At 40.3% G+C, this 17,759-nt stretch overlaps 1 protein-coding gene across 1 annotated transcript in view; it reads left to right on the top strand.

The window, feature by feature from the left end:
• Positions 1-200: 200 nt before the first annotated feature.
• Positions 201-17,759, top strand: part of jag2a (jagged canonical Notch ligand 2a) — a 35,499-nt gene continuing 17,940 nt past the window's right edge. Inside the window, 3 exon segments of the mRNA XM_046865527.1 lie at positions 201-563; positions 1,258-1,587; positions 13,350-13,410. Of these exon segments, the coding sequence (XP_046721483.1) occupies positions 501-563; positions 1,258-1,587; positions 13,350-13,410 (454 nt within the window). The 5' untranslated portion in view covers positions 201-500.

Here is a 17,759-nt window from a genome sequence, read left to right on the forward strand (position 1 = left end):
ATGGAACTTGAATGGGTTTGCATTAATCCTCCCAGCTAAATAAATTGGTTTTAATTTAATCTCGTAATCACAAATCGTCTCCTTCATGCTCGTCGCTGATTGGCTGCACAGAGACTCTGTTAAAGATCGGCAGGATGTGATTGGCTGGATGAGGTGTCGCTCAAACCCTCCTGTGCTGCGTGAGGGAGCGAACGAGCGCGCGCGTGTGCGTGCGGGAGAGTGTGCGCGCGCTGGTCACTACACCAACTTTTTTTTTTTCAACGACCCGCTTCTGGAGTGTGCGTTTGTGTGTGTGTGTGTGTGTGTGTGTGTGTGTGTGTGTTTGCGCGCGCGTGTGTGCATGAGTGTGAGTGTGCGCGTGTGTTTTTTTCCACCCCAGGACTGGAGGCGCAGAGCGCGCGGCGGCGTGGCGGATGTTCTCATCTCTCAGGAGCGTCTTCTGTACCATGGAGAACCGCGTTCTGCTCTACGCGTCGTTACCGTGAAGCCTCAACGGAGTCATGTGGAGCTGCACGGGCGCTTTCCTGCACTCGGTTTGCATCGTTCTGACGTTTTGGTTTGAGGTGAGAGACGATACTGAACCGTATTTCTGATCGCGAGCAGAAAAATGTAAATAATAAAAATGGTCAATGAGGACAAACTCATTATGACATTTTATCTGTATTTTTCCTCGGAGACTGAGTTTATTTATTCAAATAGAAATAGAAAATATTAGTATGATCTGATTCGATTTTTTTCTCTTATTAAAGCGATACCGATATTAGAGTTCACTGGTATATATAATATATAATTATAGGCATATCTGATTTAAGCAAACCCCAAGCCCCCGCCCCCACCGCAGGTTGAGCAACAAAAACAGCAAACACAGCAAAAAAAAAAAAAGTCAACTCTCAAAAGTTTTTATTTTGGAGAAAGACATTTTCTCTGCAATCTGATCAAAGCCATAAATAAAATTCAGGAAATCAGATTTTGTTCCTCCTGAATCTGATCAGAATCAGTTTAAAGTTGTGCAAGGGAAAATCAGACCAAACTTGAGATATTCCTCTACCTGAACATGGAGCTGCGTCCTGTACGATCAGGACACATTTTACTTACCGTATTAGATTTCATGTCTAACGTGCCTCACGTGTGAACGTGCCTCACATATGGCGCAGTGAATATGTCATGAATAAATGTCAAAACTTTATCTGATGCAGTGCTTCAGGTCAGCGTTGTCTCGGATACTGATGCTCCTGTGATCGTTCGGTTTTCCTGCAGGTGTGCTGGGCGTCTGGTTACATGGAGCTGCGTGTGCTCAGCGTGGAGAACTGGAAAGGGGCGCTGGCGAGCGGCGAGTGCTGCGGCGGGGAAAGGGGGGCTAGGCAGGGCCAGGGCGTCGACTGCAGCGCTGTGGAGTGCAGCACGTATTTCAGGGCGTGTCTGAAGGAGTACCAGGTGGAGGTCATGACCTCGGGCCCATGCACCTATGGAACAGCGAGCTCGGCCATCTTAGGTGGCAACTCGTTTCAGCTTGAGGGAACTGGGAATAACCGGAACAAAGGCAGCAACATCGGCACTTTAATCATTCCATTCCAGTTTGCCTGGCCGGTAAGTCTGTCTATTTTCCATCCATTCATCCATCCATCCATCCATCCATCTATCCATCCCTCCATCCATCCATCTATTCCATCCATCCATCAATTCCATCTATTCATTCATCCATCCATCCATCTATCTATCTATTCCATCCATCCCTTCATCCATCCATCCATCCATCCATCCATTCATCCATCCATCCATCCATCCATCCATCTATCCATCCATCCATCCATCCATCCATCCATCCATCCATCCATCCATCCATCAATCTCTTTAGAAACTTTCTGTACTACAACAGAGATACCTAAAGTACACACATCCTTTACTCAAGTTGAAGTACAGATACGCATGTTTTAAAAGACTGGTAAAAGTTGAAGTATTGACTACACTTTTTAACTCGAGTTAAAGTAAAGAAGTTTGGGCTCTGACATGTACTTAAGTTAAAAGTAGTCATTACTACCTGTTTCAGTGTCACACTGGTAACTGGACCTCACATGATATATTAATACAAAACGAATTTATAATTTTGTTACCCAATGAATGTATCCAGGCTGAACAACCATTATCTAGAACACAAGCAGAGAAAAGATGATGATGATCAGGAATGTCTCTGTTCTCAGTCCTGTCCTTATTGTTAGCTTTGTAAACTAGAATACGTCTGTGGTGTGTGAGAGCCAGGAAATTATACACGAGCGGTAGGTTAAAAAATCCATGCAATGAGAAATTGGTTGATAAGCTGCAAACGGTGTGCAATGGGAAGTGTATAGTACTTGTACTTGTACGTGTATAGTAGATGTACTTTCCATCTATGTATAACCTTATCTATCTATCTATCTATCTATCTGTCTGTCTGTCTGTCTGTCTGTCTGTCTGTCTGTCTATCTATCTGTCTGTCTGTCTGTCCGTCCGTCCGTCCATCCATCCATCTATGAGCACATTTTGGTTAGGAGCCTGCATATCATTTCTTGGGACTGCAATTGCCATGAACAGTTTAACAGTGGAGTGAAACTGTAATGATGGTAGTTTGGTGTGTAGTTTATTGGTGTGTAGTTTATTGGTGTGTAGTTTATGCTTGACACTGTCACCACTAACTTCCTTAATAGCGTTAAAGAACAATGTATTAGCTTATCTACACAGGAAAACTTCTTTTTTGACATTGAGGATCAGCTTTGAGGACATCATTATTATTATGATTATATAAAGAGGTAGTGAAGAGAGTCACAATTTGAGCCTCCTGTTGTCAAGTTTTTCATTGACATCTTTACCTCTGATAATGTATGTTTAGGGACTAATTTATGATACGAGCATTTTTAGTCAAACTGTTTATTTGTGTAAAGCTGCTTTGGGAAAATGTCTTTTATTGTAAGCCCTATAGAAATTAAACTGAATTTAAATGAAATTAATATTTAAAAAAAACATTACATAATCTGTGTGTAAAATTTAATTAAACAAAAAATTAAGAAAAAAGTTATAGGTCATAATGACTCAAAAAGTAGAAAGAATTGGAATGACAGGAAGTGATGTATTAATGACTGCAGATTTATTTATTCGTGTGATTTATTTTACGAAAAAAGTATTACATTTGGGTCTATTTTCAAAATTCAGCCCGTGTCCCAACACGCACCCAAACACACACACATACACACACACACACACACACACACACACACACACACACTGGGAAACCCCTGATATAGATCCCGATAAAGGTAGAGCAAACTGAGCGCAGACATTTCTTTGGCACGAAATCTTTGAGCCTCTCTCTCTCTCTCTCTCTCTCTCTCTCTCTCTCTCTCTCTTTTGTTTCTCTATTACTCTTTCTCTCTCTCTCTCTCTCTCTCTCTCTCTCTCTCTCTTTCTCTTTCTCTCTCTCTCTCTCTCGCTCTCTCTCTTTTTGTTTCTCTATTACTCTCTCTCTCTCTCTCTCTCTCTCTCTCTCTCTCTCTCTCTGACATGCTTTCTGTCCCCCTTTTTTTATGTGTGAATCATTAGCTTTCGCTTTCAACGCTTAAACTCAATCATCACCAGCTCAGACACCTTACTGCTGTTTCACTGGTTTCTCTGAAACGGGACTCTCAGCTAGTGGGGAATGGCTGTGTTTCGGTGCAGACGTTCACTAGGGTTTCGTGTACGTAAGAATTAAAGCATGGATGTGCAAAAAAACATGTCTATTGCAGTTAAACTTCCCTCCAGTTGGTGGTGTACAAGTTTGCATGTGGCAGAAAACCGATAGAGAAATGACTGAGTAAAATTTTAAATATGAAGCTTTATAGAATTAAATCAGTCAGATTTTATACGCGTCATGTTCATGATTAGTCTCGGTTATTATGTTACAATACTATAATTCACATAAAAACACCACACCATTATCTTATTTAACAGATCAGTTAAGAAGTTAGCATAGCTTGCATTTGTTACGTCTTCTCATAACCAGGTTAAATGAACACACGCTATGAAATAAAGTAAATAAACTATTGGCAATAATTGAATACATATTCATGGACAAAAATATATTAATACGTAAATCAGTGATTCTAATTCAGGCCTTGGGGAAAACTGACTGTGTCTACTCACTCTGTATCGGAAATAAGATTAGTTTTGTGCATGCATAAAACGCTAGCGTTAGCGTAGCGCTATGGATTTTTTTTTTTTTCGTTTTATGTCAAGCTTCAATAATTTCTCTTAAAAGAAGAAAATCCTGACAATTGCACATATCGAGGGAGTAAATGAATGAAGGATAAAAGGAATGAAGACATTTGTTAAAGTATGCTGAAATAAGCAGAACAGTAGAAAATTAAATATTAAATATAAAACACACACACACACACACACACACACACACACACACACTTATTTACACAGTATCTGTATTACCCAAACTATTTAATTCAGAATTTCTATTTATTTAATTTAATAAATAAATAAATTTATTTTTAATTTGTTCCAATTAAATCGATTACTCAGTTTAATCAATATAATAAAAATGTATATTGCAATAATTTGATTTATTATATATATATATATATATATATATATATATATATATATATATATATATATATATATATACAAATATTCTTGTAAATGTTTTAAAGTAATTATGGTGTTTTAAATTAAATAAATCATCAGGACATCAAACAAAACATTTCTTTTTTTCCACACGGACTGTTTTAATTTCCTGATGTGTGCATCATGGTGGATTGTGGTGCTTGATTTAAGACTTGGTGCATCAGTAAAACAAATATTTAGTGATAAAAATAAATTTTTTGGTGTTTATTCTTTTTTTTTATAAATGAGTAAAGAAAGGACGTAAATAAATGTGTGTTGCGTATAAATGCTTTAATTTCGCTTCTTTTATAGTTATTTATTTACGTTTTATAAAAAATGGTCAATCAGAAATTGCGTGCTGCATTATTCATAGAATCAAAATAACATCAGTGACGTTAAAATGAATTTGCGTTCATGTGTAATTAATGCGTAAATATATGCAGTATATATAAATATTTTATAAATATATAATGTCTTGTTATTTATTTATCCAACATAATTTTTTTAGCAGCTGTACTGAAAGTAAAATGATTTATTCAGAGTAATTATTTATTCTGAGTCAGTCAAAAGGTAAATCAGTATCTGCTCGGGGAAAGTTGTGTATTCAGAGTCGTGTTACTCTCACACTTCTGTTAATTTACTTAGCTCTCTGTTCAGATGACCACAATCACCAGTGTTTAGTTCACTCTGGAGAAGAAACGTCTGAGACGGGTTATTGTCTTCAAATTTAAACACAAACACTCGCCTTTAAAATTAAAGGAGCATGTAATACGATGTGGCATGAAAAAAGCAAGAGACAATTAAATATAAAACCCAATATACTCCACTTTTTTAATCAAAATCTGAGTAGTGTTTGTAACTCACTTGCTTCTTACACAGCTCTCATGCAACTGTGACGCAGCTCTCACATAATTCAAATTGCTCTTACGTAACTTTAACAGCTCTTGCATAACTCTCACATAACCCTCGTGTAGCTCTCATGTAACTCTCATCTAACCCTCACACAACTCTCACATCACTCTTGCATCACTTTCAAGTAACCCCCAGGCAACTCTCACATAACTCGTATAACTCTGATATAACTCTCGTGCAACTCTCACATAACTCATATAACTATCATCTAACTCTGATAGAACTTTCATGTAACTCTCATGTATCTTTCACACAACTCTCACATAACTTTCACGTAACTCTCAAACAGCTCTCACGTATCTATCACACAACTCTCACATAACACCCACGTAACCCTCAAGCAGCTCCCACACAACTCTCATGTAACCCTTACACAGCGCTCACGTAGCTCTAATTCAACTCTCATGTAACTCTTATGGAACCCTCAAACAGCTCTAACACAACCCTTATATAACTCAAATTCAGCTATCACATACCTCTCACGCAGCTCTCACATAACCCTCACATAACTCTCACTTAACTCTAATTCAACTCTCACATAACCCTCACATAACTCTCATACAGCTCTCACGTAACTCTCACGTAACCCTGCCGTAACTTTCATACAGCTCTCACGTAACTCTCACGTAACCCTGCCGTAACTCTCATACAGCTCTCACGTAACTCTCACATAAACCTAATGTAACTCTCATGCAGCTCTCACGTACCTCCCACATAACCCTCATGTAACTCTCATACAGCTCTCACCTAACTCTCACATAACCTCAAGTAACTCTCACGCAGCTTTCACGTCACTCTCACATAACCCTCACGTAACTTTCATTTAGCTCTCACATAACTTTTACATGACCCTCATGTAACTCTCACGCAGCTCTCATGTACTGTGAGGAAAATAAGTATTTGAACACCCTGCTATTTTGCAAGTTCTCCCACTTAGAAATCCTGTAGGGGTCTGAAATTGTCATCGTAGGTGCATGTCCACTGTGAGAGACATAATCTAAAAAAAAATCCAGAAATCACAATATATGATTTTTTAACTATTTGTTTGTATAAAAAATTTGAGCTGTCCAAAGACACTAGAGACAAAATTGTACACCTCCACAAGGCTGGAAAGGGCTACGGGGAAATTGCCAAGCAGCTTGGTGAAAAAAGGTCCAATGTTGGAGCAATCATTAGAAAATGGAAGAAGCTAAACATGACTGTCAATCTCCCTCGGACTGGGGCTCCATGCAAGATCTCACCTTGTGGGGTCTCAGTGATCCTAAGGAAGGTTAGAAATCAGCCCAGAACTACACGGGAGGAGCTGGTCAATGACCTGAAAAGAGCTGGGACCACCGTTTCCAAGGTTACTGTTGGTAATAAACTAAGACATCATGGTTTGAAATCATGCATGGCACGGAAGGTTTCCCTGCTTAAACCAGCACATGTCCAGGCACGTCTTAAGTTTGCCAATGACCATTTGGATGATCCAGAGGAGTCATGGGAGAAAGTCATGTGGTCAGATGAGACCAAAATAGAACTTGGGTCATAATTCCACTAAACATGTTTGGAGGTAGAAGAATGATGAGGACCATCCCAAGAACACCATCCCTACTGTGAAGCATGGGGGTGGTAGCATCATGCTTTGGGGGTGTTTTTCTGCACATTGGACAGGGCGACTGCACTGTATTAAGAAGAGGATGACCGGGGCCATGTATTGCGAGATTTTGGGAAACAACCTCCTTCCCTCAGTTAGAGCATTGAAGATGGGTCGAGGGTGGGTCTTCCAACATGACAATGACTCGAGGCACACAGCCAGGATAACCAAGGAGTGGCTCTGTAAGAAGCATATCAAGGTTCTGCCGTGGCCTAGCCAGTCTCCAGAGCTTAACCCAATAAAGAATCTTTGGAGGGAGCTCAAACTCCGTGTTTCTCAGAGACAGGCCAGAAACCTGACTGATCTAGAGAAGATCTGTGTGGAGGAGTGGGCCAAAATCCCTCCTGCAGTGTGTGCAAACCTGGTGAAAAACTACAGGAAACATTTGACCTCTGTAATTGCAAACAAAGGCTACTGTACCAAATATTAACATTGACTTTCTCAGGTGTTCAAATACTTATTTGCAGCTGTATCATACAAATAAATAGTTAAAAAAATCATACATTGTGATTTCTGGATTTTTTTTTTTTTTTAGATTATGTCTCTCACAGTGGACATGCACCTACGATGACAATTTCAGACCCCTCCATGATTTCTAAGTGGGAGAACTTGCAAAATAGCAGGATGTTCAAATACTTATTTTCCTCACTGTAACTCTCACATAACTCTAAGTCAACTCACACATAACCCTCACGTAACTCTCACACTACTATCACATAACTCTCACATAACCTTCACGTAACTCTCACGCAGCTCCCACATAACTCTCACATAACATGAGAGTTATGTGAGTTAAATGAGAGTTACAGTACATGTTGGTTATGTGAGAGTTACATGAGGGTTATGTGAGAGTTATGTGAGAGCTGCGTGAGAGTTACGTGAAGGTTATGTGAGAGTTATGTGAGAGCTGCGTGAGAGTTACGTGAGGGTTATGTGAGAGTTATGTAAGAGCTGCGTGAGGGTTACTTGAGGGTTATGTGAGTTATGTGAGAGCTGCGTGAGAGTTCGAGAGGGTTATGTGAGAGCTGCGTGAGAGTTACGTGAGGGTTATGTGAGTTATGTGAGAGCTGCATGAGAGTTCGAGAGGGTTATGTGAGAGTTATGTGAGAGCTGCGTGAGAGTTACGTGAGGGTTATGTGAGAGTTATGTGAGAGCTGCGTGAGAGTTACGTGAGGGGTAACTCTCATGCAGCTTTCATGTAAGTCTCATGTAACTCTCACACAACTCTCACAATCCTCACATAACCCACATGCAACCCGTTACGAAACTCTCATGTAAATTTCTCTTCATGGGTTTTTTTCACTCTGCATTTATAGAGTAGGAATGTGAGGAAGATGAAGTGAAACCAGTACCAAGTAAAGAATCATTTAGCTGAACCTTAAAGCTCATTGCAAATCAGAGTTTATCAAAACTGATGGCAGGAGAGCGATTACAGCAAATAGAAGCAACAGAGTGATAACCTGGAATTATGATAAGAGAATTCTGAAGATAGGACAATGTTTGGCACGCGCTTGTGTGTGTGTGTGTGTGTGTGTGTGTGTGTGTGTGTAAGAGAGAGAGCGAAGCGAGACTTGACATGTTTACACTGATATATGGGAAAAGAAGAGAGAGTGAGTGAGTGTGTGTGTGTGTGTGTGTGTGTGTGTGTGTGCCATGTTTTTTACTGGATTATTAGAAAAAAAAACCCTGCATAAATGGTGTAAATACATTGCCTCGATCTGAGCTAAGAGCGGAGCAGTGTCGTAAATTGAATCCCATCAGAATCGCAGCAATAACGCGCAGGTTTTCATCATCACCATCATTCTTCCCTCACACTTCATGACTGTCATTAAACCTCAGCATAAATTTCAAACCACTGCTTGTAACTTTGACCGCAAAAATAAACACACAATGGGAACATAAAAAACGCGTTAATCAGCATGGTGACGTTTAAAGGATACGCTGATGAAAGAAGGGAGAAGAGTAACGATGTCTTTACCGAGGGCGCCGATACTTTTAGATCCAACCAAGTGTAATTCTATTTTTTTTTCATCATTTCAGCTTCGGGGTCAGTGTTGAATTTTATGAGATAATTTGAACATGTCATGGCACACACACAAACACACACACACACACACACACACACACACACACACACACACACACACACTAGGGGTGTAACGTTGCACCTAAAATGCCTGCTTGGTTAAAATAATATATATTTCTTTATATTTCATAAAAATAAATCAGAATTAATGCATTAATCATTTTTTTATTATATTGATTAAAATAATAATAAAAAAATAGTAAGCAATTAAATTGGCGCAAATTAGATACATTAAATAAAATTAAATAAATAGAAAAAATTTATTAAATAGATTAGATTTTTTGTCAGACCCCATTTGGGTAAAACAGATGTGTTTATAAGTGTTTGTGTGTTTTACATTGAATATTAAATTTTCTAAAGATATGATCTACTTAACTGTTCTACTTATTTTAGAATACTTTAACAAATGCTTTTCTTTCATTCATTCAAAATGTGCAATTGTCATGATTTTCTTCTTTTTAGAGAAATTCTTGAAGCAGGATATAAAACACAAAAGAATTCATAGCACTAGCACTTCTTGGTTAGCGGCTAATGCTAGCACTATGATTTCTTTAGTGTTTTCATGCATGCGCAAAACAAATTTTATTGCCAGTACAGAGTGAGTACCTGCAGTGGCACTGCGTTAACTCTGGTTTCTTTTAATACCCCTGGCATTGTTTTGTATGTTTTCAAGTTTAATAATAAAAACATGCAATAAGCGCGAGGCAAAGACTAAACAAACTTGCTGTCCGCCACTTAATATGTTCCTCAGGGAACTCAGATTTTAACTCTGTTCTGGACTGCATTCAGTACACATGTGCACCCAACCGAAAGCCCTGTACTGAAAAATTCCGTTACGAATACATGTACCATTACACCTCTAACACACACACACACACACACACACACACACACACTAAACACACACGCATGCACATCCTGCATGTGAGCATGTGGCTTGACATCATTGATTCAGTGCTGGACAGATGCCTCTTGATGACAGTACTGAAGCAGTGACTCCAAATCGAATTTGCTTTGATCTCTGTCAGGTGTGTGCCCACTTGTGCGTGTGGGAGTTTATGTGTGAGATTGATTTATTGCCGTCTTTTTTCAAGATAATCAGCAAAAGAATTGCAATGGTTGTGTGGCAGATTGTGTCTCATGACCTCACAGACACAGGTCTCTGCAAGTAAATCAGGAGAAACCACATAAGTTATAACAACTCAAACCCATGCTCATGGTGAGAATCAACACTAGATAACTGTATTATATTAGATTCCTGATCAGCAGTGTTGACTGCACCCCAGGCTTTCTCACCCTTAACCTGTAACTGGACTCCTCATAAATACTTGACTCCTGACCCTACACCAGTTCCTAACTCCTCACTAGTACTTGATCCCTCATCAGTACTTGACTCCCCTCCGTACACCAGTACTTGTCTTCTCACTAGCAGTTTACTTCTCTCCTTACACCAGTACTTGACTCCTCACCAGCACTTGACTCCTCTCCTTACATCAATACTTGACTCCTCGACCAACATCAGTACTTGACTTCTTACACTACTTCAGTATTTGACTCCTCGCCTACAACAGTAGCTGAATCTTAAACCTTTACCAATACCTGTCTCCTCACCCTACACTCTTACTTGACTCCTCACCAGTACTTGACTACTTACCACCAGAGATGGCAAAAGTACACATCTATTACACACATGTGGTTCTATTACAAAGTTAAAGTATTCATTACTGCTACCTATTTTACTGTCATGCTGGTAACTGGACCTTATGTCATATTAATATATTAATACAAAAGAATTTCACATTTTGTTACCTAATGAATGTATCCAGGCTGAACATCTTTCATAGAGAACACAAGCAGAGAAAAGAAGATGATGATCAGGTGATGAGGAATGTCTCTGCCTTGTTCATTGTTAGCTTCGTAAACTAGCCTACGTCTGTAGTGTGTGAGAGCTTCATTCCCCACTGTGGGACGAATAAAGGTATATCTTATCTTATTTTATCTTATTTTATCTTATCTTATATTATCTAATCTTATCTAATCTTATCTTATCTTATCTTATCTTATCTTATCTTATCTTATCTTATCTTATCTTATCTTATCTTATCTTATGTCACCAAATCGATTAAAACTGAAGTAATGAGCCTGGTTTGGAAATGTAAGAAGTAGAAAGTACAGATATTTGTGTAAAAAAATTAATGAGTGAAAGTAAAAAGTTGCCCAAGTAATAAATAAAGTAATGTAAAGTACTAATACAAGAGAAATCTACTTAAGTATAGTCTTCCCATCTCTGCCCAGAAGAGTTATTATAACCAAATCTTATGGTCAGGTGTCTACAAACTTTTTGCCATATAGTGCAGATATAAGACTTGAAGTAGGAGTGTCAGAAGTTCATCACCACATGAACAACTCATGTTGTTATCATGAAGAGAACGAACTTCTACTGGTTGAGGAGGTTTGATCCCGGGGCTGTGGGTGTGTGTAAACATTTTCAGAACATTTTAAGGGTCTTTGTCTTCCTCCCGCTGTGGTGGTGTGAGTTAAACGGAGAATCAGCGAGGCGTGTCTGAGCCATGGTTTAAGAGAGAGTAAGAAAGACACGAGCGGCAAAAGGAAAACACAAATTCCGGGAAAAAGACAAACTGGTGTGTGTTTGTGTGTGTGTGTGTGTTTTTCCATTTATTTTTACTGTTTCTGTTTCTGTTTGGAGTAATGTTTTGCAAAGTATCACCATCACATCACATCACACAGAATTCTTTTATAAAATATTAACATTATTTTATTTATTATTTAAACAAGCAGACATTTTATTTAAAATTGTTTGAAAAGTGTAAAATATTAATGTTAATAATAATAAATGCTAATAAAAAAAAACGTCAAACATATAATTGTTCAAAACATACAAATAAAACATTTTATGTTTACGAAGTGAACCCTGACATAAAAACCAACGTATGTACTAAACCATGAATTTTGTATACCATTACACCCCTACCCCACACGCTGATCAGTGAGAGTGCTGGGATGAGCATATCTCTCGCCCTGTGAGGTGCCTCACTCTTGCTAGCAGTCGACGGAGCAAATTTGTCTTCGTGTTAGTGTGTATTTTGTTTGTTTCAAATGGTTTCAAACAGCAATTTTAGTTATAAAAGCATGTCTTAAAAGCGCCCAAGTATGTCTCTTGCTGGTAGTGAAAAAAAGAAGAGGAAAGCCATCAGCAGAAAACGAAAATTATAAATCAGCGTGAAGCAGGAAAGACTGTCCCAGTCATAGTATCATCTTCGACTTACGATATTTTTGACTTACGATGGAGTCATCGTAACGTATCTCCATCGTAAGTAGAAGACTACCTGTGTGTAGACATCACTTGAATCACTTCCTGCTTTCCAAGATGGCGGTTCCTATAACCGTGTTTAGTTAAATAATTCATGTTTACAGATTACAGTGTGGACAGACACCTGAAGCTTGCTGTTCCGATATTAAGAACCCGACCTCCTTTTCTCTTGCTCACATTCACATTTAGACAAAACTCACACTCACACACTCACACTCACACACACACACACACACACACACACACACACACACACACACACACACACACACACTCACTCACTCACTCACTCACTCTCTCATTTACTCACTCACTCACTTTCTTACTCACTCACTCACTGACACATGCTGTTTCTCAGCGATCATCTGGTTTATTACTGAGCTAATCAGTCACCATAGCGTGGGAAGCAGCTTATTCTCATATTCACACTGTTATGATTCACACATACACACACACACACAGACACACACACTACACTACACTGTTTGCATATGGGTCTGCATGTGCCTTCTTGTGTGTGTGTGTGTGTGTGTGTGTGTGTGTCTGTGTGTGTGTGTGTGTGTGTGTGTGTGTGTGTGTGTGTGTGTGTGTGTTTACTTGCTTGATATGGCTTGGTGAGAACCTAAATGTGGTTCTCAGGACAATATTATTCAAAGTTTGTGTGTGTGTGTGTGTGTGTGTGTGTGTGTGTGTGTGTGTGTGTGTGTGTGTGTGTGCGTGTTCTGACTTTTTTCTTTTTCTCATTTTTACCCTTCTAGAGAGCGTACACACTGATCCTTGAGGCATGGGACTGGGACAACAGCACTGTCATTGCTGACAGTAAGTTTTACACACACACACACACACACACACACACACACACACACACACAGTTACATGGTGCTGTAGGAAAATAAGCAAAGTCTGGGTTACTGTTAACACCATAAAGCTCGCAGATAGTGTTTGTGTGTGTGAGAGAGAAAAAGTGTGTGTGTGTGTGCACATTAACTTGGGGAGAGCATCGTCTAGTTAAGCTATTCATTACCGCCGGTATTTTCCACTGATGTGTGTGTGTTTTATGTGTGTGTGTGTGTGTGTGTGTGTGTGTGTTCGTGACAGCATGGACAGCTGCAATGCAACTGCATGCTGTACACACACACACACACACACTCACTGTACACACACACACGCGCGCGCGCATGCACACACACACACACATGCACGCACGCACACACACAGACACACACACATATGTGAGTGTGTGTGTGTGTGTGTGTGTGTGTGTGTGTGTGTGTGTGCGCTTGAGTGTGTTCTTGCATAGCCAACTCGAGGCTTTAACATGAGTTAGTTATCTTATTAAATAGAGAAATGAGTGTGTACTCTATGAAGTGTGTGTGTTTGTGTGATAGAATAACACCGCAATTTGCCAACACCTTCTGTTTATTACAGAATGATTTTTTTCTTCGTTTATATTTACGTTCAATAAGGTACTTTTCTGTTAAATGTATATAAAACAGTCGTTCACATGCGTTGCTAAGGAAACGAGAGTGTGTCAGCAATTTGAAGCTACACTATTGTCAGGGCAGCTGTTATAGGAAACAAATCGACACCTTTTGGGCGTACAGTCAACCCCAGATAATTTGCGGTTCAGAACTCACGGCTCATAAAAATTCACAGGTTCTCATCTGGAACCTAATTAACAGCAAGTTTAAATTATCTTAAAATTCGAGGGACTGAATGTTCAGGAACGTTAGGAATAACATTTTAAACTATGCATTTTGTCAAATACTGTACACTATTAGATTTATAAAGTGACATAATGTCAGATGGTACTATAAGGGCTCAGTGGGTCCGTCCAAAATCTGCGGATTTTCGGGAACTCGCGGGGGTCTTTGAACGTAACTAGGGGACCATTGTAATTATTGTTTTACCACAGCAATGTTGCGTTCTCCAAATCCGACATGGTCAGGGTCAGTGATTCGCCTCCTATATGGCCAGAGTCAGTGATTCAGATTTCTACATGGTCAGGGCCGGCGATTCCAACTCCTACATGGTCAGAGTCAGTGATCTGACTCCTACATGGTCAGAGTCAGTGATCCGACTCCTACATGGTCAGAGTCAGTAATCTGACTTCTACATGGTCAGAGTCAGTGATCCGACTCCTACATAGTCAGAGTCAGTTATCCGACTCCTACATGGTCAGAGTCAGTGCTCCGACTCTTACATGGTCAGAGTCAGTGATCTGACTCCTACATGGTCAGAGTAAGTGATCCAACTCCTACATAGTCATAGTCAGTGATTCGACTTCTACATGGTAAGAGTCAGTGATCCGACTCCTACATGGTCAGAGTCAGTGATCCGACTTCTACATTGTCAGAGTCAGTGATCCGACTCCTACATGGTCAGAGTCAGTGATCCGACTCCTACATGGTCAGAGTCAGTGATCCGACTACATGGTCAGAGTCAGTGATCCGACTCCTACACGGTCAGAGTCAGTGATCCGACTCTACATGGTCAGAGTCAGTGATCCGACTCCTACAAGGTCAGAGTCAGTGATCCGACTTCTACATAGTCAGAGTCAGTGATCTGACTCCTACATAGTCAGAGTCAGTGATCCGACTCCTACATGGTCAGAGTCAGTGATCCGACTTCTACATGGTCAGAGTCAGTGATCCGACTCCTACATGGTCAGAGTCAGTGATCCGACTTCTACATAGTCAGAGTCAGTGATCCGACTCCTACAAGGTCAGAGTCAGTGATCCGACTCCTACACGGTCAGAATCAGTGATCCGACTCCTACACAGTCAGAGTCAGTGATCCGACTCCTACACGGTCAGAGTCAGTGATCCGACTCCTACGGTCAGAGTCAGTGATCCGACTCCTACATGGTCAGAGTCAGTGATCCGACTACATGGTCAGAGTCAGTGATCCGACTCTTACATGGTCAGAGTCAGTGATCTGACTCCTACATGGTCAGAGTAAGTGATCCAACTCCTACATGGTCATAGTCAGTGATTCGACTTCTACATGGTAAGAGTCAGTGATCCGACTCCTACATGGTCAGAGTCAGTGATCCGACTTCTACATTGTCAGAGTCAGTGATCCGACTCTACATGGTCAGAGTCAGTGATCCGACTCACATGGTCAGAGTCAGTGATCCGACTCCTACATGGTCAGAGTCAGTGATCCGACTCTACACGGTCAGAGTCAGTGATCCGACTCCCACATGGTCAGAGTCAGTGATCCGACTCCTACAAGGTCAGAGTCAGTGATCCGACTTCTACATAGTCAGAGTCAGTGATCTGACTCCTACATAGTCAGAGTCAGTGATCCGACTCTACATGGTCAGAGTCAGTGATCCGACTTCACATAGTCAGAGTCAGTGATCCGACTCCTACATGGTCAGAGTCAGTGATCCGACTTCTACATAGTCAGAGTCAGTGATCCGACTACATGGTCAGAGTCAGTGATCCGACTCCTACATGGTCAGAGTCAGTGATCCGACTCCTACATGGTCAGAGTCAGTGATCCGACTCCTACACGGTCAGAGTCAGTGATCCGACTCCACATGGTCAGAGTCAGTGATCCGACTCCTACATGGTCAGAGTCAGTGATCCGACTCACATGGTCAGAGTCAGTGATCCGACTCTACATGGTCAGAGTCAGTGATCCGACTTCTACATAGTCAGAGTCAGTGATCCGACTTCTACATAGTCAGAGTCAGTGACTGTATTTAGTACCTTATTCAAACTGTACTTGGACCTCTTCAAGTGGACCAAGTAAAAGAGGACCAGGTTCTCTTTACATTTACATTTATACTATCGCTGAAAAATGAGAAATCACATCTTATTCTGGTGCACTGACGCACTAATGCAGTCTCAGATCTCAGAATCAGTGATCTGACTCCTACCTGGTCAGAGTCAGTGATCCGACTTCTACATGGTTAGAATCATTGTTTAAACTCCTACATGGTCAGTGTCAGTGATCCGACTCCTAAATGGTCAGAGTCAGTGATCTGACTTCTACATGGTTATTGTCAGTGATCCGACACCTAAATGGTCAGAATCAGTGATCTGACTCCGACATGGTCAGTGCGGGTGTAGGGGCTGATTGTTTTGAAGCAGCTGTTGTGATTTATTTCATATTAATCGGCTTCACTGCTCATACCTGTTGATCATGACCACTCCTGTTTGCGTGTCGAAGAGATTAGCGGGCCTGAAAATACATGCACACACACACACACACACACACACACACACACACACACACACACACACACACACTTACTTTTAGAAATGCACCCCCTCCTCTTTTTCTAACTCTCCCCAGCAACAGGCTGTGATTGTCTCCTTCACTTTAGACAGCCACAATGATTGGTCTGTATTTTTATAACTAATTGCTGAAAAATGAATTAGGTGATGAGTGTATTGCCCCTTTCTTTTTTTTTTTCTTCCAAGTGCAGATAGAGAGCAAAGGGAAAGGAAAGCAAAGAGGCGATGACACGCTTGATGGGAAACAGCACACTAAATCCTTTTTTAGGCTGAAATTAGGACAGTGTGCCAAAGCATTTTGTGCTATTTCTCAAATCCTGTGACCATGTAGGGAGAATGTGAGCGTGTGTGTGTGTGTGTGTGTGTCTGTGAAAGAAAGAGAAAGAGAGAGAGAGAAAGAGAGATTGATACCGAGAGTGTAAATCAGGGAGTAAATCTGGACAGAGCAAGAACACTGAGAGCCTAAAGAATGTGTAAGATGTGTGATGGATATACACATAAAGTATAATATAATGATTTCTAATCTGCTGGAGGAGAAAAAGTCTTATATAACCTCAATTCAAACTTATGTTTCAATAATATATATAAAAAAACAGGCTTTTTTTCTCAAAAGTCTTGAGTACAAAGAATATCAGCGTTACCTCATTCAAACTGTACTTGGACCTCTTGAAGTGGACCAAGTTATAAAGGACCATGGTTCTCTTTACATTTACATATAATACTATCGCTGAAAAAATGAGAAATCCCATCTTATTCTGGTCCACTGACGCACTAATGCAGTCTCAGACCTCATTGTGTTGCCCCATATTAATGGTCCTGGTTCGTTTGCAGTAATTTGCATGAAGAAGTGTTGTAAAGGCCGCTGACCTGAAATATGCCCTGATTTGCCTGGTTTTGAAGAAATGTACAAAAAAGAGG

This window comes from Silurus meridionalis, chromosome 2 (genome assembly GCF_014805685.1).
Source record: "Silurus meridionalis isolate SWU-2019-XX chromosome 2, ASM1480568v1, whole genome shotgun sequence".
Lineage (NCBI taxonomy): Eukaryota > Metazoa > Chordata > Actinopteri > Siluriformes > Siluridae > Silurus > Silurus meridionalis.